The sequence below is a fragment of the Vidua macroura genome, chromosome 1, assembly GCF_024509145.1.
Source record: "Vidua macroura isolate BioBank_ID:100142 chromosome 1, ASM2450914v1, whole genome shotgun sequence".
Taxonomy (NCBI): domain Eukaryota; kingdom Metazoa; phylum Chordata; class Aves; order Passeriformes; family Viduidae; genus Vidua; species Vidua macroura.
The window spans coordinates 28,235,952-28,259,955 of record NC_071571.1 but is presented as its reverse complement, the minus strand read 5'-3'; the positions used below and the strand labels follow the sequence as shown (position 1 = coordinate 28,259,955).

Below are 24,004 nucleotides of genomic sequence, written 5' to 3'. Positions count from 1 at the left end.
GCTGTGTCAATTCTTATGCAAGATAGAAGGTAGAGTATAACAGTTTTCTCATGCTAGAAAGTGAAAATGGGAAGCCTTTAATAATTTTTTCAATGTTCAACCTTGAAATAGTTAAAGTTGTCTATTGCTAATCAAGACAAATATTATTTGGATTTTATCTTTTATATTTAAATAACTCAGTGGCAACATTTTGACATGATAATACTATGAAATGGGTTTATTGATTCCATGTGTTTGTAATCAGATTGGTTCTGTCAGGTAGCAATTGTTCGGTGACTTGAAAAATGTGGTTAAAATATGAATCTAATGTTATCTTGTCATGGTAGCTCTACCTACTTGTTGTGGAACAAAATGAAGAGAGAACAAATTGGTAGTGAGTGTCTCCTTTCTATGGCGAAAGCATTTGGTTTTGGGGAATACTAGATGAACAAAAAACTCAGATTTTTAAAAAATATCATTTAGATACTAATTTCTCCTACAGCTTGTTTAAGATACATAAAAGGCATCCCAAGCGAAGACAAATAATAAATTTATGCACTAGATCTGCTTCTTGCAGCAATAGTTAATAAGCTTCTCAAATGGCAATATACTAAAAACAAAAATACAACATTCTTTATGTGATTTGAAAACCATACAAAAAGATTAAGTAAACAGTAAGGGGTTTGAAATAACAGCTACAGGTAACAGGTTCGCGCCTCTACCGCAATTCTGCTAAATTGAGTGGATGGCTTATCAGGCTATTGGTATTCAGAAGCCACTTCTTAGTATCTGAAAGTAAGTAATTTCTCTCAAATAATTATTGGCCAACTTTGGAATGAACTCGAGGAAATAAGTTTCTTCCCTCTGTTCTCCTAATGTGAAGGTCCCACCAGTGTTGCAGTGATGTCTAAGCAAGTGTTGACTTGTAGTTTTTTTTCTGAATGAAGAGGTGTGAAAGGAAATAGTTTCTAGGTCTTGAAGGATTGCTTTTAATAAAAGAGAGTACTGGATCTTCAAATATTAGTCTAGTTAGAGTGGCTTTGTTTAATCTGGCTAACTAGCTTTTTTTCTGCCAAAAAATTGTAAAATTTAGCCAGTGTAAGGCAAATGGTATGTAGCCACATTCAAGAACTATCCACGTTTTTATAGGAGCAATAAGAGTCAAGAAATTGTGATTTAATACCTCCATGACTGAAATCTGCCTGATAGGAACAAACACTCTTAAAATAAGTGAAAATACTTTCAGTTTGTAGTACAGAGAATTTTTTTTTTTTTTTTTTTTTTTTTTTTTTTTTTGTGGACTATAGTGATCTGATTTGATTTTCTAATACAGCTCATGATCATAAATATCTGCACAAAAAACAAACAAACAAAAAAAGAACAGATTAGGCAAAAAGAAGGGAAGGGGATTTTATTAAAATAAAAATCCAAAAGAAATAAACCCACCAAAAATCTACAAGTCTGAAAGTCTGCATAGTAATAAACTTTTTCGTGTTTTTCTTGTTTGCTAGTAAAGCAAATAATTTTACTCAAATCATAATTTTCAAAAGCAGAGAGGGGTTTGCTAACCATGAGGCATGTCGCAAAATATTAAATGTGAGTACTCCTTTTAAAGCTAACTTTTTTTCTCATTTTTAGTATAGCAGCAAATGAAGAGCAGATTCTGCAAACCCATCTTCATATTCCTAGGGATTATTCACATAAGGAAGAATTTTGAGATCTGGAGCTAGTTTTGAAGTGTATTTAAGTTTATTAGTCAGAGCATCTCACGTTATGTAAAAAGGGTTTGGGGTTGTTTTGACAGCAAATCCAGTGCTTATGGGAAACAATATTTTTTACCATCTTGAAATTTATCACTGATTTACTTTCCCAACACTTCTTTGTTAGAAACATTTGTTCCTGTGGAAAAAGTACAGCCACCAGCCAACATCCCCCCACCCCAGCTCTTGCAGGAATACTTACAATTTAGCCCATCTTTCAGATATTCAGAACTGACAATGAATCAAAGAAAACTCAATAGATCCATTACTGTTGAGGCCCAAAGTCTTATTTTAGCTGAGGCCAAAATACTACTGCTCATATAGAATTTCCTGTCAATTTAAATTTCTTTTGCCACTTTGAATAAATGATGGATATTTTAAAACTAATTGCTCTTAGCTCTAAAAGTGAAGCATGAGGTCAGAGCACACAGTACTGCAGGAAGTGTTCTGCTACCCAAAATAAAGTTTTAAGTGAAGCATTTTCAGCTTCTTGTTTTTCTGGACAGTTTCCATTTTTTTTTTTAAGTGTTTTTTTTAGGTTTTTTTTTTTTTTTTTTAAGAGGAACACCTTTCTCTGGAGTGCAGCTGAGCTTTTGGAAGCAGTTTGTGAGTGGGAGAAGGAAGAGTTAAGTTTAAGCCCTTTATAGTTTGCTTAACTTTTCATTTATTAAATAACGTTCCTCAGCAGGTCTGTGCTGCATCTTGAGACAAAGCAGTGAAATCGCTGTGTTTATGCCTAAAGTTCAAGTTTACTTTGCTGTAGCTTTCTGGAAGGGTGTGACATGAAAAGCTTGTGGTTGGGGCCACATGGTTCATGCTGGACTGTGTTTTTGTGAATGGAGGCAGAACTCCAGTTCTGACTGCTTGTCTTGAGGAATTGCTTCGGAGATCAGCTGTCTCATTCACTGGCAGAAAGAATGACTCATACATCTTCTGCCTTGTTTGGCTCCAGGTCATTGTTACAGTGGATAGAGCTGGTTTTAATTAAATATTAACTCCTTTTGTCCTGGATGCTTGTTAATGGGGACTTTTTGTTTACTTGCAATGAAAGCAAGCTAACAGGCCCGAGTTCTAAACTATTTTTTCCCTCCAAATTGCTTTGCCTTTGCAAAATGAGCTGTCAGTTCAGCCTTTCAAAGAGTGTTTAAAGCTTTAAAAACTACAGACAAGTATTAAGTATTTTTGTGCTGTGAATGTTTGCATATATCAGAGGTAGTGAAACTGTAAAACTTAAACTGGTAAGATCTTCAAGATCGTAATTTAAATTTATGCATGCTTTCCAAATCCTCTTGAGACATTATAGCTATAGTCAGAAGGAAAAAAAAAAACAAACAAAAACTTTTGGTAATATTCTAGGCTGAGTTGGATAGCTTATGCTGCAGATGTCTGCTTCAGGAGCCTGAGACTTGATGGCTCTGAATGTAGAATGAACTCATGTAGCTGCTTCTGCTATAAGCAGTAAAAGCCACGTGCTTAATATCCTTCAAAATCTTTTATCAGTCTTTTGGAATATACTTGCCTGCTCAGACCCCCGTAATTAAGTAGCTCAAGGAAATGTTCTCATTCAGATGGGTGATCATTTCAGATATCTTTTTTTCAATTTCCCTCTGAATGGCAAAGTAAAAAAAAAAAAAAAAAGTTTTGCTGATTTCTGCATTGTGTGTTGTGTACGTTAATAGAAGTTTTTATGGCGACCTTGCTAAGTTGCAGTATTTATGAATAAAAGAGGAAATGAATGGCCTATGTATATAAATGTGTAGACAGTTGTGATACTGCAAGTTACGTTTTCCTTTCAGACATTCATGTTGAAGTGTCTTTACCTGCCTATTTAATTTGCTGCAAAATCTACCTGTAAATATCCAAAATCCAGGTACAAAAGCCCTCCTCTGCTTGAGCAATGGGATGATGTATCCCATGATAAAGCATCTCACAGCAAGATGCTGCTGGAAGGAGTCTCTGTATGACGATGAGTGCTTGCATTTCAGCAGTATGATCATATGCAAGTTTCAGTTTTGCTTGTTTAGGAATAATATCAGATTAAGTGAAAGAAAGAAGTACTCATTTCTACCAGTTAGAAGGTCCTTTTGATTTCTCCATATAGGCTTGTGGGCTCATTTCTAAGGTACTGATGCTACTAAATTTGCATTCCAGGTGGAAATGCATATTCCTAGTTTGAATGTTTTGGATGCTGTTATTTGTTTTGTTTATATTTAGTAGGGTTTAAAACACTCTTTAACTTGAGCTGTTCCTTTCTCTATAGAGGCTTTTAAGGCTATGTTAATATTGCATTGAAAGTAAATTTTGACAGCATAGTCTCCACCTGTTTCTAGCGTACCGATAAAATGATGTGCTCCGTCTCTATTAAATACACCTTCATAAATTTTGGGGATCCACGAATAAAGTACATTATTCTTATTTACTTCATAAACAAGAGCAAATCAGGGGTAATGGCAGTAACGTAGTGGTTTCTATGACAGTTCAATCAGATATATTTTATTTTTTTCATAGAGTACTATGGCTGGGGGAAAACAAAAGGACCTTACTTACTGATATATATATAAATCTCTACAACAGATTTTTTCTGGACTAAGTGAAATTAAACTGATAAAACCATAATGAAGTACTGGTGAAGCTGTCCAGTGCACAGAGGACTCTCTGGAAAGTTATATGAGATTTCTATCCCTGTTCTTCAACCACTAAATGCAGCCTCATTATTTAAACAGACGGGGCTTTTGTTTTCTTTGAGGCTTTTAAAGATATCCTAGATTCACAAATTTTTATATATATATCTACATATACATGTATATATAAAATGCAGGTGCATGTTAAAAAAATTAATTCTGCTAGTCTCCTTGCTGCATTTGAAAATGATGGGTGGCTTAAGAAAATTGTGTGGGATGTGTCTTCTGTAAACAAGAAGTTACTTGATTAAATTACTTTAACTCTGAATGTACTCACAGATGCTTCAAAAACAAGTGGAAATATTAGAAATCTTAGGAACTGATTTTTAAGCAGAAGACCTTGATTCATAATCAGATTTTTCTGTGACAGTCAAATAGTTGGCATTTTTGTAAGGAAAATGCCAAACAGTTACGTGTAGTCAATTGCATGAAATGTCAGAAATTGCAGAGTGTTAGTATTTGGGCTCATCCTATCCCTGAGTTCATTCTTGGTAAAACTTCTGTGGTTTCTCTGGAAGAAAAAGAAATTGAATGCATCAAAATACTGGGAATATTTGGGTTGATAGTGTTTTATACAACTTCAAACTTCGAGGAGCCAATATGTCCTCAAAATTACTGACTTATTCTAAAAGGATGGGTTACTGTTAGGTTTGATTTTTGTTCAGTTTTTTTTTTTTTTAATTAGAAACCCAAACAACAAAGCAACAGTAGCTATTTTTTTTTCAAAGTAAGACTAATTACACTTAGTGTATTTATCTCACACGTCTTTTAAAATCTGTATTTGCACATTTCCAAGGTCATTTTTTAAGGGGTATTTGCTGCAATTAAGACAGTAGGATTTTAATTTTATTTTAAAACCCAGAGCAAATAATTTTTCAGTATTATGAGCCTGATTCTGAACTCTTTACCCAGGAAAAGAAAAATTCCAGTTAAGTCATTACAAATATTTCCTGAGTAAAGGAGTGGAGATCTGGTCCATAAAGAGCACTGTAATGCACATTCAAAATAATTGTGAGTAATTTAAATTAAATATATATTTTTAATTCAAACAAATGATATAAAAACTAGTAGAAATTGCACATATATAATGGGGAATATGCATTTCCTATACTAGAAAGTGTTCCGAAGGGCACGAAAGTCACATTTTATCAACTAATCTATTTAAGAACATTTGATAGTCACAGTTTCGATAAATGATTATATAAACATCATTTACCTTTCAAATCTTGTTGGGTAACCAGATCATGGCAGATGTTAACTTTTAATTAAGATCATATGAATTATTTGCTTGTCTTTGGACAAGAACTCTGGAAAGTATTTCTAAACGAGAATTTTACGCAGCTTTGCTGTGGCGATTCCAGTTAGTGTGGATGTTGAGGAAAAGATGACGAAGTTAAACGAAGATAAGCTGGATCTCTCTTGATGTACCAGAAACAGTCATGCTCCGAGGACACTGCTTCTGTGTAATGTTCTGCACTTATTTGAATGTATTCATCTATAATAAACGTTTAGTACTATTTCAGCTTAAATGGTTTAAATGAGTTTACCACACAGTTTGAGAGATGGATAATGTCTTAGATATACAATGAAAAGGAAATGTGGTACCAGAGGAGCAAAATTATCTATCAGCAGACCGTGAAATGATTGTATTTAATAGCTCAGGTTTGTGATGGAAGTTTCCTAAAAGCAAAGACGATCTTACAAAAGGCAAATGGATGTTAATCGTGATTTTTGTTTTAAGTAAAACTTTTTTGATGTCTGAAATGTTGTCATTGAACCAGGAATTCTGTGGTCTGGTAAAGTAGTTCTTTTTGAATATTTAAAACAATAACAGAAAATCCCTACTGTGCTGGCTGACTGCCACGAACAATTGGAATCACTTTTAAGTAAGCCGAAGGTGTGGTAGTTTCAGGTTAAAGAAGCATTAGTGTTAATCAGTGGGATTTGGTTTTATGTGGATTTTAGGTGGACTTTATGTGCAGATACTTTGAAAATAAGCACTAATGAGTTTTACCAGTGGCTTGGTAGGTCCAGATCCTGGTACAGGGAGTGAGGCAGGACCAGTGAGTCCCCACATCCTCCCATTCCCATTGTTCTGTGCCGAGACTTCTCTGGACTCACACTGCACCACACAGCTTCACCCCAGGGTTTATCTGATATTAAAATGATGCGCTTGTCTTATTTTCATACTCAACAATGAAGAAACAAAAAATCATAATTTTAAATTTGGCTGTGCTTTAAATTAAGCACAAGAATCTTTGTTTATGCTTTAATGGTGTATTTTAATTCTTGTTTTTTGATTGTTTTGTTTTTATTTTCCTTTCTTCAGCTCAGGTACCTGACAATGATGAGCAGTTTGTGCCAGACTATCAGGCTGAAAGTTGTAAGTATACTACAAATTATCACTTTCTTGAAATATACCTATTTGTATATTTATATTGGCATCTTTGTTATTTATGTTGTCATATTGTGGTCATGTGATAGCTCCTTTTGCTGATCAGTAACATCGGTGTATCTACTCATTAGTGATGAGTAGATAAAGCAAGTGGCATTTTGACATGCAGCCAAAAGAACTTCTTTGGGCTGAAGGTATAACTTTTAGCATGGGGCCCTTCCCTGTCATTTCCACCCACAGCCCCAGGGAAGACTGGAAAAACTTAGGTTGTGGAGGTGGAAGGAGTTTCTTTGTCTGTAGAATGTGCAGAGGAGGTTTTTAGCCAGTACAGATCAGATACTGTGGGACGTAGGATGCATCTCTGCTGAGCAGAGGCTGCTCAACACATTTTGTGTATGAATAAATAAATAAGATTATCCACGTAATCAATCAAATACAACCATAGCTGAAGCATTTTAAAGTTGTCTTAGCATGTGGCATTTTCTTGCTCAAATAATATTTTCCTTCAAGTTAATAGCTGAAAACAGGAGTTATGTTAAGCTGGTTACTTTGCGTTGTTTTCTACTTACTTAACTAGAGTCTAAACTTATTTTTATCAGCCTATACTCCTCAAGTCTTGCCTTTGCCTATTAAAATGCTCCTATTCTGTTAAATGCTGGCTCCATTTTGCTGTACCTGATGTTCTGTGGTATTGGATGATTGCAAGGACATAGCATGAGAAACATCTGACAGTCACAGGCTTCTTGGAGCTTCTTTTTGTAGTTTTGTTCTTCATGGCAAGGCTTCTCCCAGTCATCAGAGGTCTCTTCTAAACAGTGTCTGCTGATTGTAGCAGAGCACATGGTAGCTTTTCCATTTTGCTAAATAACTTAAATAGTTTATCCTATTGGAGTGAATTACTGCAGTTCACTAAACCAGATAGCTGTTAAACAAGGCATTCATATACTGAAATATTAAGATTAATATAAAGAGACTAGGAAGAATTGCATTTAAATTGTTTCTAAAAAAATAAATTTACACTTACTGAATTTTCCTATAAATCTTTTAGATTGTTTTTTTCAGTTATTAAGAAGCCGTTTTAAGAGTATTCATAACAGCATCTTGTGAGGCAAAAAAAAGCCCACACTTTTTTTTTTTAATCCCCTGGAATTGTTGCTGTGCAGGATAGTATCCCTACACAGCAACAATTTAAATTAGTTTTTCTCTCAAAGTTCCTGTACATATGCTAACCAACAATCATGGTCACTTTTAAACTTTGAAAATTGCCTTTTATAACAGAGGTTTGTTGTTTTTTTTTTTTAACCTCTGTCTTCAAAGACTTTTTTAAAATTAAATTATAATACAAAAGACAAAACAATCTATAAATTGAAAATCAGATATGTTACTTTACATATGGATCTGTGTCCAAATATAGTCATTCATGCATATGCCTTTGTGTAAGAGTACAAAGTTCAACTGGGGCTTCTATTAACCCACAATTATCGTTACACAACAAGTCAATGATTCTTGGAAAATAATTTGTGGACTATGAAAAGCCCCATTGAAGCTGGCCACTGCTTTTGGTGATAAAGAAATTCTCCTAATATGGCTATTTTATTAATGCTGTGTGTTTCAAAGTTCCTTAGCCACAGCTTGCGCAGTATTATCAAAGGAACATTTATTTCTTCATTTCAGTTGGTTTCTTTATCTTAAGTAAAGGTCAAGAGAGCTTCCTGGAGAGTTACTCTGGCAAAGGTTATGGAGTTTCAGACATATACTTGGATATAATGTATGTAGCTGTGGGCTCTGCAAAACAGGAACGGAGATCAACATAACCAAAGCCATGGGGAAACTACTGCTGCAGAAGTAGCACAATTGTGACTGTTTTCTCTAGATCCAAGCCTGCCTTCAAACTCCATTATAATGACTTGCTCTATATAGTCTATAACTGTGCAGTACTGTGCCCGTTACTGGCAGCAGTCTGGCAAAAGCACTTGATTTCTTTTTTTTAATATCTACTTAATTTTTTTTTGTTTGTTTGTTTGTTTGTTTTTTTTGTTTTTTTTTGGTTTTTTTTTTTGTTATTTTTACATGGGAGAGAATGGACAAGCTATCATAGATTTAGTGTTTAGTACATTTAATTGAGACAAAAATGAAGAGGACAGAAGTGTAAACCAATGAAGGGGGTCACAGCCACTTCAGTTTAAAGGCATCTAAACTAAACTCTGCATTGCTACAGAAATTTCATTTATGGAGTTGGATATAGATAGGGGTGTGTGTCTGATGTGCAAAGTGTGTAAAGAAAACTGAAGTGTTCCAGTGAATCAGTTACAATCTGCAGTCCAGGTAGAAAAAAATAATGGCATTTTATTTATAGCTTCATTTATTGAGAAAGGGGTTTTAAAGCTGAGACAGATCTGTACTGTTAAATTGAAAGTTGTGATAAACTGAAACATTAAAAGGAGACTTAAGAAGCTTCAGTAACAGTAGCAGTTCTGGAGCAGTGGGGTTAAAATTTTCTTGCCGAGAAATCACCAGCTTGGTGATTTGAAGAAATGAACTCTTGAAGCAAGATGTGGAAGGTAGTGGAGGAGCTGATATTGCCAAGATCATGTCCTAGCTCTGAGCAGGATTAAACGCCCCTTAAAGTGCTGTGGCTTTTGCATTTATTTTCTGTAATAATTATTTTAACTAGTGAAACTGCACTGGTATTAGTAACTAGGGGAAACATTTAGTTTAGATTAGATATGCAGTCCACTTTGTCCACTTAGGGATTTAACTTCAAAGCTAGCTTGGGACCATGAATATTTCAATTATGACTTGCTATTAAACTTCAATCAGTTTTTGAAAAGCAAACATAATATGTGTATTTATAGTTAGGTGTGGGCTTTAGATATTATGAGTGAGATCAACAGCTAGCATAACTTCATGTGGTATTATTGACGTTGTTGGAATTACGCGTATTTCTGTTAGCTAAGGATCCAGCATGTCAAGCTTTAAGCTGTTTAAAAGTAAAATTTGTTTTGTTTTACTCCTTTATGTCTTCTGGAAAGAGGCCCTTCCTACCATAAGAATCTTAGTAATGCCTACACTTTCAAACCTTACTTTTTTGTCATCAAAGCCCCATCTTCTCTTACCTTTTTATTAAATATTTTTTAATTTGGTATACCTATTCCAAGGAACCTTTGTGTAATTTTGTTTAGAGTGAGTGGAATTTAGACTGGATAACAACTAGCTTGTTTGGCTGAAATTTGAAAAACAAAACACAGTTTGGTTTCTTGTCCCTTTCTACTTTCTTTGAGCACTGAAATTCTTGAGTTCTAAGAGACAAAAATGTGTATAAAAAAGATTTTTTTTTGTTTGAAATTATACTGGAAAAATATTGAATTGCATATTAAATAGTGTAATTTCCTTAGTTTTTCATTTTCCTTCTTGCAAGAAATAAAAATTCCACAGAAGGAGTGAGGAATCACTTCTATAGGCTTTTACTCAAAACTTCTTAGTTTCAGGCAGGCTGCTTTTGTCTTTTTTTGAATCTGCTTCTATAATGCAGTTCACTTGTTTGCTGAACATTCAAGTAACTTCCTAATGACTATTCTTTAACAATAGCATAAAAAGTTGTGTAAAGCAAAGATGTAAAAAATCTGTTTCCTCTAAAAAGGTAAATGTTTTGGGGTGGTTCTTTTTAATCAACATTCTGTATGTGACACTTTTTCCTAATTCTTATCCAATTCATAAAACATAATTAAGCTGTTTTTCCTTCAATGTAAAGTCAGTATTCACATTTGGAGAAGGGTGACCTGTGTTAACTTCCTCAGATAAGGTTTCCTATTGTTTCAAGTCCATTTTCATATACTGAGGAGGAGCCAGATCCTGAACTGGTTGTAATCAGTGGCTAGGCTTTCAGATACTGTAGAACAGCAAGGACTTTCCACTCCAGGAGCAAAAATGAATAAAGTGTTCAGTTTGCCCGAAGTCAATAGCTGTTGAGGTGAAGATTACTTGCTCCCATTGTTTGGATGGTTTCTGTGACAGACATAAGAGGAAGTAGGTAGGATTTGCTGATGTTTAAAAGATGTAGTTGGCAAAGAAAACTTGGTATTGTCAACAAAACACTGAATTGTAATGCGACCTTGGTACAGTTGGTTATAAATGGGGATTACTCTGCACCAAACTAGATTGCCTGGTGTCTTAATAGTACAATCATGGTTTATTTTGTTTTAATAATATGTATTTGCATGGATCTACTTTTTCAGAGTTTTCTTTTTCTTTTCTTTTCTTTTCTTTTGCCTTGAAGTATTAGTTACATAATTAAAATTAATGATAATTTCTAGATTTTGGCTTTTATTTGTTATGGAGTTTCTGTTAATGTCTTGTGCTTCACCTTCTTGAACAGTTTCCTTCCTTCTCATTTATTTTGTTTCTGTATTGTTTCCTAGATCATCACAGCCTTGCCTTACCACTGCCAAGGGGTAAATGTTAGTGTTAGACCACATCTGTTGACAGTAAATTGAAGGGCTGGCTGTAAAAATCCATGCTTTTCCATGTCTGATTAAACTTTAAAGTAGAAAAAATATTTCTTTTAGTAGTGATTTTGTCACTGATCTTTCATGACCTTTATTCTTTCTCTTACCTCTTTTTTTGTTCCTCCAGGTTTAGTAAAGGGGTGCTTTCAATGTAGATGCCAGGAATCTTAAATTATTCAGGGATGTGCTTTTTAGATGCTCTGGCTTCAGTCTTTAAAAGCCTGTTAAAGAGAGATTCTTTACATAGGCTTCAGGTAGCTGTATTCTTCTGTCATTTTAACTAATGGTGTAGGATATTCCAAATGCAGTTTAAATGAGGAAAAGCTTTAATATTTATTTATATATTTGCAGCATACAAAAGAATGACTATTTTTTTGCATTGCCATATAAAAAATGCTTCTTTTGGTTTATTTTCTTTCTCTTTCCTTCTGTGATTTAAATTTCAAAAGTGACTTTCAGAATTAGAAGAGCATTTTCTGCTTGCTTTAGTATGGCAAGAGCTGGTGAGAAATTGATAGAGGTTAATTTGCCCTTATTTTTACATATTTTGGCGAAGAAACCCCACACAATATAAATAGAAAACACCAGAATACTAGGAGTTCTGACAGGTCTACTGAAGTCAAAATGAGGTATATTTACTGGAATTGGTTTTGGTTTTGATGCAGAATAGTTTAATTTTGCAGCTTCTAGAAAAGATTTTAGTGGCCTAAAAAAAAAAAGTCATTTTTTTAATGTGATGATTCACTTCATAGGCAGCTGGTAGTCATGTCTTGGTAGTGCACAATGTTCTAGAAATTACAGTTGGTAGCATTTTGGTTGTCTGCGTGTGGCAAGTTGCACACACCAGCATCTTTTCAGGTTGTTTTTTTGAGATTTTTTTTTAAATTTTATTTTGTCTTTATTTAGAGCCTGTGTGTCTGGAATAACCTTTTCTTTAAGTATAGATCTGCAAGTGTGGTGCTACAGCAGGCAGTTTGACAAATATCCTGCAAGGTGGTGCTACTTATTCCTGGTGCTGAGTTATTCCCTGGTAGGGCTTTCTTTTGCAGCTGTGTTTTGTTTCTTGCCACTTGTCTTGGAACTACTTCCTTCCATAGGTCAGATGTTGTCAAATACAGAGACACATGCTTACTTCTTTTTGTGCATGCCCGACGTGATGGATTCTTTCTTAAGCGCTGTGAGAGTCTGGGCTCTGTGGTTTGTTCCAAAAAGCCTTTAGCTTTGCATGACCTTGGGCATGTTGCTTAACATCTTTGTTTCTGGTTTGAAGTAGGTAGAGAAATGCATGTATCACTCTGCTGTGAGATACACAGCTTTCTTAATGATCACTTATCTGGAGATCTCAAAAGCATTTTACAAAGAAAGTCCAGTGCAATTGCTGTTGTAAGAGCTGAAGAGGTCAGACTAAGGAGTCGATGCTGACCACCTTATCTCCCTTCATAGTTGCCTTAGATAGCCTTGCTTCTTTCATTGTATCCCTGAGCACTTCTTTCCTTTGTTTAAAGCCGGACTGAAACTGTTACCACCTGTTAACTTTCTTTTTTTCTTTTCCTTTTTTTTTTTTTCCCCTTAATTCACATTCAAAAGAAATTAGGATTTATTGTCTTTCAGAAAACTCATTTTGTGACTCATTGATGGGCATTAGCCTGTGCTAATAAGGGGTTTGTTTTTCTTCTTTTTCCTCTAGAAGATTTTTGGAAATATTTAAATCTGCCATATAGTTGTGACCATAATTGCAAAATTTGATTCTTGAAAAACTTTTACCATCAGGGAGAGTGTCGACCATAATGCCTTTAATTTGTGATCTTAATAGTAGAGAATTTGTGGGCTTGCTTTGATTTATAATAAGCAGTTTCTGTTTATTTGCTTATCTGCTTGTATTTTTATATTAAATTTCCAGCTTTGAAGGAGCAAAGATTTAAGATTCTCCTGGACTGCAGTAGTGGTAGTGTCTCACAGATCATGTAAATAGTGGTGGTGGCAGTAGCCCTGTGAAACAAATTAGAAGACCCCCATCATGAGCATAGCTTTTGATTTTTAAAACTTCTAAAGCGGAAGCTTGCTTTCAGAGTGCCCGGCAGGCTGTGATGTGTATATTATTGCTAATGGAAAGGTATCTCTGGTCATCCACAGAGACAGCAAACACCTCATGCAGACTGGTTTAACTGCACAGGACCAAGCTGAACCTGATGGTCTCCAGCAGTGTGGGGCATGGGGGAGCCCAGGCAGCTGGACGGGGCTTTTCTTGGCGGGGTTTTTTGCCCCTGTCTGCCCACTGCCCTTCCACCGCCATGTCCCTGCCCTGCCAAGCTGAGTTAGTTTCCTTTCCTTAGAGCCCCATCCTTGTTTGCTGCTTTATTGCAGATTAAAGGCTTGGGTTGCATGTGAAGGTTATCAGCTAATGAATAAACTTCAGTCATCCTGTCCTGTGATAAATCTGTCTCGTAGATCAAAGATGAAGCATGTAGACCTTTTTTCTTTCAAATGGTAATTTCTTAAGGCTGTCAGGTCACTTCCTAACATCTATTTACACGAAAACAAAAACATTAAACATATTTTATTAAAAATATTGAATTCTCAGTTTTGAAAAAAACTTCTATTTCCTCTCTGAGGAAGCCTCCCCTCCTTCCTTCTGTGGAGGTCTCCTCTGTGGAAATACAAGTGATCCTCACATTGTAACTTGTGGTCATGGCAGTATTTTCTTAACACTACCATTATTTTTGTTTTAAACCAGATAGTTATTAATTTAATCAGGGGTATGTATATGTATTAGAACATTTTTTCACTTCCAGTTGTGTTAAAATGTGCATAAACTTCTTTTAGCTCTATTTTCACACTGAAACCAAGCAAGGCAGACTGAAGGGTCTTTGTGATTCTATTTTGATACAAAACCCTTATTCTCCTGAAGCTCCTTTCCAAGCAGTGTTTTCACAAAACGAGTTTTGTATTTCAAGAGCAGAGTAAATACTGATTTGAAAAATCTATATGCTCTGGAATGGTCTAAAATAAGGAGGCAGTCTGCAAGCTGAGTTCATCCACTTCTGTATATCGCATATGTTGCTTTATGTAAAATGTGTTTGCAGTCTGTATAATTTTTTTATCTTTTTATTTCTGCTTGCTGCCTCAGCAACTGGAGATAGAAATCAGGCTCTCCTACAGAGTGCTGTGAAGTTTTCAAGGGATATAGCAGTTAAAAAAAGGAGGAGAGAGTGAAACTCTTCAAGATGTCAGTTAAGCACTGACACGCTTAACGCACATTTGTGTCATGTAGGACAGAGGTAGTCCTCTGTAAGCCTACAGGAAAAATAGTCCTTGTTTCAGGTTCTAAGTTCTTTTGTTTTGGTCCTGTGCATTTCAGTACTAGGAAGTACTTACAGTGAAGCCATTTATAAGCTGATAAATATGCATAAATGATTATATTTATTAATTCTTTTGAAATTTAGAAGTCATCAGTGTTTTTTGTTTTTTTTTTTTTTTAGGAATGGTCTAAACCTAGTTTAAACTTGTAAATGGAAAACTGATTATTTTATCAAGGCATGTGTTTGTCTTTTCCCTGAGAAGGAGTCTTTTCTTTTCCTTTCACTTATTCTTCATTCTCTTTGTCTTCAAGACATTACTCTTACCAGTTCCTGGATTCTAGTATGACCTTGCTGAGGTGAATGGAGAAGTGAACTGTCTTGGTAAAGGATATCTTTATTCTTACATATCTATTTCTTCTGTAAGCTGAGGATTATGCATGTTAGAAAAGAGTGAATCATTAGCAGCTTTATTTCTGGTTGTCTTTTTTCCTGTGGCTGTTTATGAACTTATTCAGCAAATGTGGTTGCCAGTAAGTTAATGTAGTGAAATATTTTCTAGCAGTGACATTTACTGCCGAGTCCTGCAGTCACTGAATATGAAGGTTACTGACTGGCCAGGTTTTTGTCTTTGAATTTATATATTATGAGTCATCATCAAGGACATTTGAAAAATTACATGTGCAAAAACAATTCCCAGCCTTGCTAATTTGATCCTCTTTGCTCAAAGGTTGTTTCCTTTCTGCTTATAATGTATACCTAGAAAAGATAAACAGTTTAATTCTTTTTTAATATTCTGTCTTCATGCTCTAACTGAATGCAATGTTTCCTTACCAACAATCTGTTAAAAATTTCACATGACCAAAGTAATAAGAGAAATGGAGACAACAGGGACTTTTTAAAGTGTCAGTATTCTGTAAAGACAAAAAGTTTCAAGCATTTGGCATTAGAATTTGGAAGCTGGATTAATACAAGTCTACACAGTCAGTGTGTGTGTGTGTGTGTGTGTATGTATATATATATATATATATATGTATATATATATATATATGCATACACACATACAGGAAATACAACATGTAATTGTCAGTCTTACTGATTGTATGCACTTATAAAATAATCATAAAACTTTAGAAATGTTTGGCTTCAGAAAACATCAGCAAGTGTATTGGTAATGTATGTTCAGCAAGTCTTATATACATTAGGAATGCTTTAAGTAGCAGCAGAAGCCTTAAATATCTGTGCTGAGAAGGAGCACCTGGTTGCAGGTGGTCAGGCCTCCACTGGCTCCAGAAAGAGCACTTTGCTAAGAGTCTTTGAAAAACGGCCTACTTAAATATAGTCTTGACTTTATGTTCCCAGACGTAACCACTTTTGACAATGGCTTCTTTGTTTCCCTGTTGAAACAGTGATAAAAATTGCGAGCTGAATTTTACTGTTGACTTATTTCAATGGCCCGCACCTTTTCCACTGGAGACTGCAGGTTTTGCAGTAGTTTTGGTAGTGAACTAGAGAATTAGATTTCAGCCTTGCTTGAATGATCTGTAAAAGCAAGCTGTTAGAGCTGTTACTGGTGAACATTTGTGAAAATTGAACATTGAAGCATGGAGGACGCATATTTAGAGTGGTGACAGTCCCTTTCTCCACATGAAGTAAACAAACATCCCATTAGCTACCCTGAGTTAGTGTATACTTATTCTGTGAATATATACTTATTGTTAAAGGCAAAATTGAACTAAAAATAATCTCAAAATGCTGTTTTGTTCTATTTTAGTGCCTAGCATTGAGAGCTGCTAAAATAAAAACAAATTGTAAATGATTAGTTCTTTAATTCATGCTAGAGAGCACTCAGTGTGGAGTCCATTGCATTATTTATTGTTTTTTCTTGCTTTTGCATATACTTGAGTATATGACAGGCATGATTATCCTTAAGGATAAACTTTTATTAGGATGAGGATATTTTATGAGGATATTCCTGTTTTCATAGGGACACAAACTGACACATTGGTTACGGGTCTCTAAGGGTAGGCTCCTGAGGCTGAGCTACTTCAGACTAGTATCAACCTTCTGACACGGGTTGTTTGGATTATGGCAGAACCAGCAATCAAATCCAGTTTCTTTCACATTGTGTCCAGCTGCAAGAACAAGATCGGTGGCCCTCTCATTTATAGATGGCTGTTAGCTCTTTGCATGAATACATCAGAAAAGAACAACATAAATAATAATTATATAGATGCAACTTGAAACTTTTCCGTAAGAGGGGAAATGAGGCAGAATCAGTTCCTGTTTGTTTTCTGCTGTGGGCATCTTTCCTAAATATCAAGGTGATGATACCTTTAAAACAAAAAAATAGAAAATACAAAATTGTTCATTTTAGAGTTTGTTGTTATGTTTGGGAAAAATGCTTGTTATAGTTTCCAGAGTTTTCTTCATAACTTTGTTTCTACAAAACCTATTTAAATCCAGATCTGAAATGTCAAACTGCAGAGTTACCTGAAGTGGAAAGTGTGCATGTGTATGTATGTGTAAAATGCTGGGATATTACTGGATACTTTAGTAATGGAAACTACACAGTGCTTAGCCATTACCTCTCACAATTTAAATTAAATTTTGAAAATTGCTGCAAATGGAAATCCTGTCCTCAGAAAAGCACACAGACCCTAATATAGTGGCCAGCTCTTCTCTTTGCATTTAACTTTATTGATAATTCCCAGGTAGGAATACAATTTAAGTTTTCTCCCAGGCTTGATTTTACATTAAGAACTTCCTCTTTAGCAGAAGCTCTAAAGGTGGATTGCCTCTTTTTGCATCGTGCCTGGGAGCCTTTGGAGCCAGATACATTATCAGTAACTGTAGGAACAAATGCCCCAATCTCCTCCCAGGATTTTAACAGAGCAAATGCAGGTGAAGAGCAGCCCTGTTTCTCTGTGCGGACGTGGAGGTTGCAGATCCAATATAGAGGGCTTAAAAATTCTTTGGAATTTTTTTTTTTCCCTCCCTATAATCATCTTCATCTATCCACGTGTTTTAGTTCAATTGCCACAGAACCCAGCTGTTTTAATTTTATTAGGTTACCGCTTCCTCCTCCAGAGAGCCTCTGTTTATTTTGGGGGCAGGGAGAGCTCTTGTCCTGCCTCACCTGCTCTCCTCAGACATCAAAGTGAGCCAGTTCACTCCTCCTAGCTTAATCCTTCCCTTCTCCCTCCCACCAATGTTCTGCAAATTTCCTGGTATTCTTCTCAGTTATCCAGTGCCCGTGGTATTTGTCAGCAGGTTCACTTTTACCCTGGAGGTACTTGCTAGGAGGCAGAGACCCTCTGGCAGCACTTTCCAGTCGACTGCCTGCAGCTGTGAGTCTCCTACAGCTGGACAGGTAAATTGTCTGGAAAGGAAGGAGAGCACTGCAGGAAGGGGACATAAATCGGAATAAAACAGTGCCAGTGACAGCATTTCTGTGAGATTGCTTCTTTTGGAGGCTAAGAAACTGTGCTGGTAACTGCAGCTCCTGCTGCCTGAAAATATCTTCTAGAGAGTTCTTAACAGGAAAATGGAAATCTTTTGGGGATAGAGGCAAAGAGGGATCAACTAACCAAAACTGTGCCAAAATGTTCCATGCTTGTGGGTAGAAGAGTAGAGACGGTTTTCTAATACCGTGTGGCAGTTCAGCCAGGTAGCAGCTGCCCAAATACACTGCTAGTATATGACAACGGACCTATAGTGCCTCACATAGGTATTTACTAGAAGCCTCTAGAAAAGTTTGCCTTGGAATTGCTCTGCCTTAGCGTTTTAGTGAGTAGGTTATCTTTTATTGATATTTAGTGAAAGTTACTCCCCCTACCCCCCCAGTTGGGTGGCTTACCCTTTTGGGTGGGCTTCTTACTTTTTGTTATACTGAATATACTCTGTGAATATACTATGAAATTTTCTACTGACATGGTCCTTTTAAATGACAAGCCAAGTGGCTACAAATATCTGAATTATCTCAGTGGTGCCTTCAGGACTTCCAGTGTCAGAAGGATGCAGGTGTACCCTCAGTAACTAATGAGCATTTCAGAAATTGCAACTGCACAGACAAGCAAATCTGGGATATCTTGCACTAAAAGTGAACCAATTATTAAGCTGAAGGGTGCAACCTCTAATATTGTGCTTCCTCTCCCACACTAACTGGGAACCCCTCCACCTCTCAGGGGAGGCTACATCTGTCATGGCAAAGGGATCTTGGGTTAGCTGCCCACAAATAGCAATACTGACAGAATGTTTTAGTGTCTTAGTGCACAAGCTTTAGAAAATTCCAGTTAAAGAATGACACTTATTTTCCTTTGTGAAGAAGCTTCTAGAAGTATTTCTTTGCTGAACAGGGGCAGGACCATCATGTTTAATTGTCAAATAAGCTGTCCTGCAGAGAAATGGTATATGCCTGCATTTTAGTGATGTTTTTGTTGGTCGCCTCTTCCCAGAGTATAAATGCCCTCTTATAAACCTGATGCAAACTTGGTGCAATATAGGTGTAGTGAACTCTTCTCTGTTTTCTATTTCAACACTTTTTGGCCTCAGGTGCTAAACTCAAAGACTTCATGTTAATGCCAGATCATAGTCAGGATAGGGAAAATTATGGTGAATATAGAGAATTAACATAATCTAGAGATGAACAGGTGATTCAATTAATTTAAAATTGAGTTTCATCAATGCATTTTTTTGTCTTTTAGTCATTAGTCTGTAATGCTTTTTGCTTAAAAAATTAGGAAAGAAAAAAATCCTCACTCCAAAGCAAGAGGAAGTTATTTTAGCAAACAATGCTGGCTAAGATGGATGCATTACTTTAGATCTCAATGTCTAGAATTTTCCAATATCAATTGTAGGAAAATAAGCTGTTATTTTCCATTTTGCAGCTCCTTGCTAGTAAACAAAAATAAATTCCAGCTTTTGCTGCAGTTTGTTTTCACCTGCTTGCTACTTTTTCCTAAGTCAAATTCAAAATCAATATTTTTTTTTCTATTCTCATACCATGTCATCTGAGAACAGTCCATGTAGGCTTTGAGGAAAAGAATCCCACAATTTTGGGCTGTCTTTTATTCCTTACCTTCCCCTCCATCCCTTCCCACCCCCTAAGGATTGTAAAGGCTATACTATTGTGTAGTGATCATGCGATTCAAGTAGACTATTAATTGACATGCACAACATTGTAAGCTTTAGTTTGGAAGAGAAAATAAACAATTTGCTTCATTTTGCAGTGTGAGTTCTAACTGTTATTAAAGTGCATTTGTAGTTGCGTATTTTCCAGTAAAGGTGACAGATTACTTCAAAGCTGGTATTTTTTTTTTTTTTGTTAAACAAGATTCTCAAATAGATCCATCTTGCCCACGTATTCTATTCTTGCCAGTTGGCTTTGAAAGCTGGTGCTTGGGCTCATCGTTCAGAACAAGCTTCCAAAAAATGAGGTCCCATGCTGTTTCTATCTTTTGAGCTAGTAGGGGCTGGAAGGATCTGATCTGAAGCCAAGGCGAAGACTGAATTGATGGAATCATATATAACGGCTTTGCCAAGTGCTGCCCAGTCATGAAGTCCCACTTTCTGGGAAAGAGCACTGAGACAAGGGGTGGCAGAGCATTCTCTGTGTTAAGGGCTGTCCAGAGATTTTCTTTTCTGGACTTAGACTTTTTTTTCTTTTCTTTCTGACTCAGGCTGCCACAGAATAAAGAACTAACTTTTTATTGAACACTTTTTCACACATTTATGAGTTGTTACCTTATTCTGCATACTGCTTACCCATTTTCTCCCCAGTTATACATATCCATTTGAAGAGAAAAAAAGCCTTCTGCTCATTATTACAGTATTACACATATTTTAGCCATATGTAATGTTTCATTGCAGAGGTATGCTTGCACATTCAATATGCTTACTTTCATTTGACTCCGTGTACACACGCAAATACCCAAACACACATGCAGACTGTTTCAGGTGAATGGTCACTATTTGGTATGTCTAGGTGGAGCCCAGCTGTCTTTAGGTCTAAATTCTGTATCTTGAAGGAGTTTTAGTTTTCTAGATGCAACTGTAAAATGGAGAATAATATCAAGATCATGTATTTCTTCAAAAAAGATACTTGACAGGAAAGCGTAGATTCTTCCCATCCCCACCTTCCCTTCCCTTCCTAGCAGCTTTCATTTGTAAGGTAGTGAAAGTTCAGGTCTCTTGTCTATGTTCAGCTTTTCTATAAACTGCTAGGATAGTCTCTGAAACCACAGTGATGATGCATATCTGTGTGTCAGATATCCAATTTGTCACCAACTTCTTCCAATATCTGGCAGAGAGCAGGACCTAAATGAAATCCAGTTGACTGGAGCTCAGCTAAGATCTGATAGAGGTGACTTTGATAGATAAATGGTTGAAGAACCTGGTGGAGTCTCTGTAGATGTAATCTGTTCAGCCACTTTTAAATCAGTCCACAGGCTTCAAGTCTTGCTCATTTCTGCAGCTGTTGCAGTGGTCAGAAACAAAATGTTTTTTTGCAAGAGATCACGTAGGGTGAAAACAACTGCAGATCTTGCCTCAGTCGTCCATGCTTGCAGTCACTTCTGTCTTCAGCTGTAGCAGTCTTATGTATTTATATGCTTTTTATTCAAAATCACTGGCAACAGTTTAGATGGAAGTATTTGATTACCAGCCTTTACTGTCCAAGCTCTCTTCATCTGTCACCTCTCCTACATGATGTTTTTATTTCAGGCTCTGTTAGTATACGAGGCTGTGTACTGCATCCAGCTGCAGCACAATAACCTCTGGAGTATGAATGAATGGTCAGCTATGTCGAGTGCTTGCTTCTGATGACTCCTGAGCATCTCAAAGTTACCAGTAAAACTTCTCATCAAAATATATAGTACAATGAAATTGAAAGAGCACACTGCTTTGACATCCTAATGTCTTTAATCTGATGCTTATTAAATGATTGTTGAAATTCAGAGTGCAGCTGTCTACAAAGGTCTACAGCTCAAATTATAATGATCTAGAAATAAATAATCAATAAATGCCTTCCAGAATGTAGACAGCTATTGTTTCATGAGTTAAATGCACATTTTTGAAACCTTTTTGGAAAATATATATAAAGCCTGGCATTCCCACCTAGAAAACTATAGAGAAAGTATTTTGTTTCATAGCTCATTGCTTAAGATATACAAATACCTATACTGAATGTATGATTCAAATATTAAGGTGACTGTTGCAAAAATAAGGCATTTCAGCACTCGTGAACCCACAATGTTCTGCTTGGGTTTTTAAAAAATGTTTTCTGATAAGAGTAGCTAGGTCACTACTATCACCTAAGACATAACTAGCATTTTACACTCTTTGACGAACTGTTCAATAAACTGTTTAAAAGCAGATTTTTTTTTTCACTAATGCCAACCTGTTGTACTTATAGCATAAATAATTTGTTTGAATCATCAGGTGAGTGCTGTTAAGTTATAGTGAGCGAGGAAAATGGCAAAAACATGAATTAGGGTCCCTGTCCTTAAGTGTATTTCAGTTTGCATTTTGATAGCAGTTTAGAAATGTTATCGCCTGTTTTGTCACAGACATAATTCACATCTTTCTTCAGGCACTGTAAACAAGAGAAATGGTTTAATGGCTCCATAAAAGGCACTCTGTGCTGATAGCTGAGATTAGACCCTTTAGTAATGGATTTTTGTGTGTTGGGGGAAGGGGAAGGCTTGGCAGAAGTAAATGTACTGGAAAAGAATCTTGGAGAGACTCTGTATTTGAAGTGCCTGCTGCATTGCTGTATGTATCGAGAGATAGATTTAAAGTGTGACAGTGTTGCCTTTATCAGTACAGGGGCCTTTCTTCTTGCATCTGAAATTTTACCAAGTATTATCTTGGTTCACCTCAGTCAGTCTAGTACCTGGAGTTGCAGTGGTATCAGCTTAAGTATTTTTACATCTTCTGTCTTTTCATCTTGCTGTTGAGTCAAGTCCCCTATATTCAAGTGTGTTCAAGAAATCTCTCAAAACTTACATTGCATATTAACAATATTGCCTCAATTGATGATAAAAATTAGTGGATTTGTTTACAGAATTGTGTTTAGTGAATGATTTTAGAGCATAAATTTGAAAAACAGCTCAGAAACAGCACATTTAGGCCATGACTTACTGTTACTTTCTATTCTCTTCAGGTACTCAAAGTCCTCAAACATAATACATGTGAATATTGTATTACTTAGGAGACATCAGAGTTCACTGTCCGGAGCAAGTGTGGTACAAAATCAACTGCTGTCAATTGATTTTATACGATATAGTAAATGTTCTTGACCCACAAGTGTGGACAGGACATCTTTGTTTCTTTGGTCAGTGGAGTAAACATTACCTGCCATTAGCTAACATCAGTGAATTATATTTCTTGGCTTTTAAAAGTATGTTTAAAACTATTCTTCCTCAGAAATAAGATTTTTATCATGTTTTCTGGGCAGGAACCTGAAGTTTGAAAGTTAAAATGTTACTTTTTGTTCAAGGGAGAAATGACTTGCCATTTCATATAACATATTCCTAATTTCTTCTTCATCTTGAATAATCATCTCTTAAATTGAAAAATACTTTAATCCATTGCTTAATGCAGTGCATTTCAGGGCTTTCTCAAAAGAAGTAGATTCAGTTCTGTCTGTACAGAGGTGGTACACTTCCTGTTTCTCAGGCTAGAAAGTGTACATATCAGACTCCTCTGAGACAAACCAATTTCTCCTTTGATTTCAGAGTTCTTAATAAAATTGTTCTTCATTTGAGTGGTGTGGTTCTTAATTCTTTGGCTGTTATTATGAACAAAATGTTCAGGGATTAGGCTGTTGACAGATAGCAAAGTAGAACAGCACTTCTGAAGGATGGATGGCAGGTTCCACCCTGTGTTTTTGCATGTTACTTATGAGTTTATTTTGTGGTGAAGTCATTATTGCTTTGTATAAAATCTAGGTCTGTACAACAACACATTATATATAATATGCAAGCCCTTTTACTCTGCAGATATAAATAGATATATTTATGCACAGAGAATATGCATACAGTAATGTATTATATCTTCATCAATTTTCTACAAATGGTAACAGTCCTGCTTGCCTTATATATGTGGCTGGCTTTGGAGACACTCCAGACAGGGTCTGTGAGGCAAGGGTCTGTCTGATAACGATAAGCCTGACTTAAGCGTGGTAGTTGAGATGAGGTGTTGAAGCCATCCATCTAAATACACGTTGTAAGATTGTTTGCATTTCAAGTTCAGAGGTAGTTATCTGTAAGTAATCACTCGGGATGAAATCTTGGCCCTTGGTCACTGTTTAATAAGATCATTATTAAGGCAGAGAGCCCCTTACATTAATAGGGTTGAGACTCTTGTTCTGGGTTAACTAAAATGA

At 36.0% G+C, this 24,004-nt stretch overlaps 1 protein-coding gene across 3 annotated transcripts in view; it reads left to right on the top strand.

Annotated features, from left to right (window-relative positions):
* The window catches only part of ETV1 (ETS variant transcription factor 1), a 66,086-nt gene that overhangs the window by 6,605 nt on the left and 35,477 nt on the right, over positions 1–24,004 (top strand). For all 3 annotated transcript variants that reach the window (XM_053994054.1, XM_053994045.1, XM_053994062.1), the window contains one exon: positions 6,750–6,803. In XM_053994054.1, the coding sequence (XP_053850029.1) occupies positions 6,750–6,803 (54 nt within the window). The remainder of the gene's footprint in view (positions 1–6,749; positions 6,804–24,004) is intronic.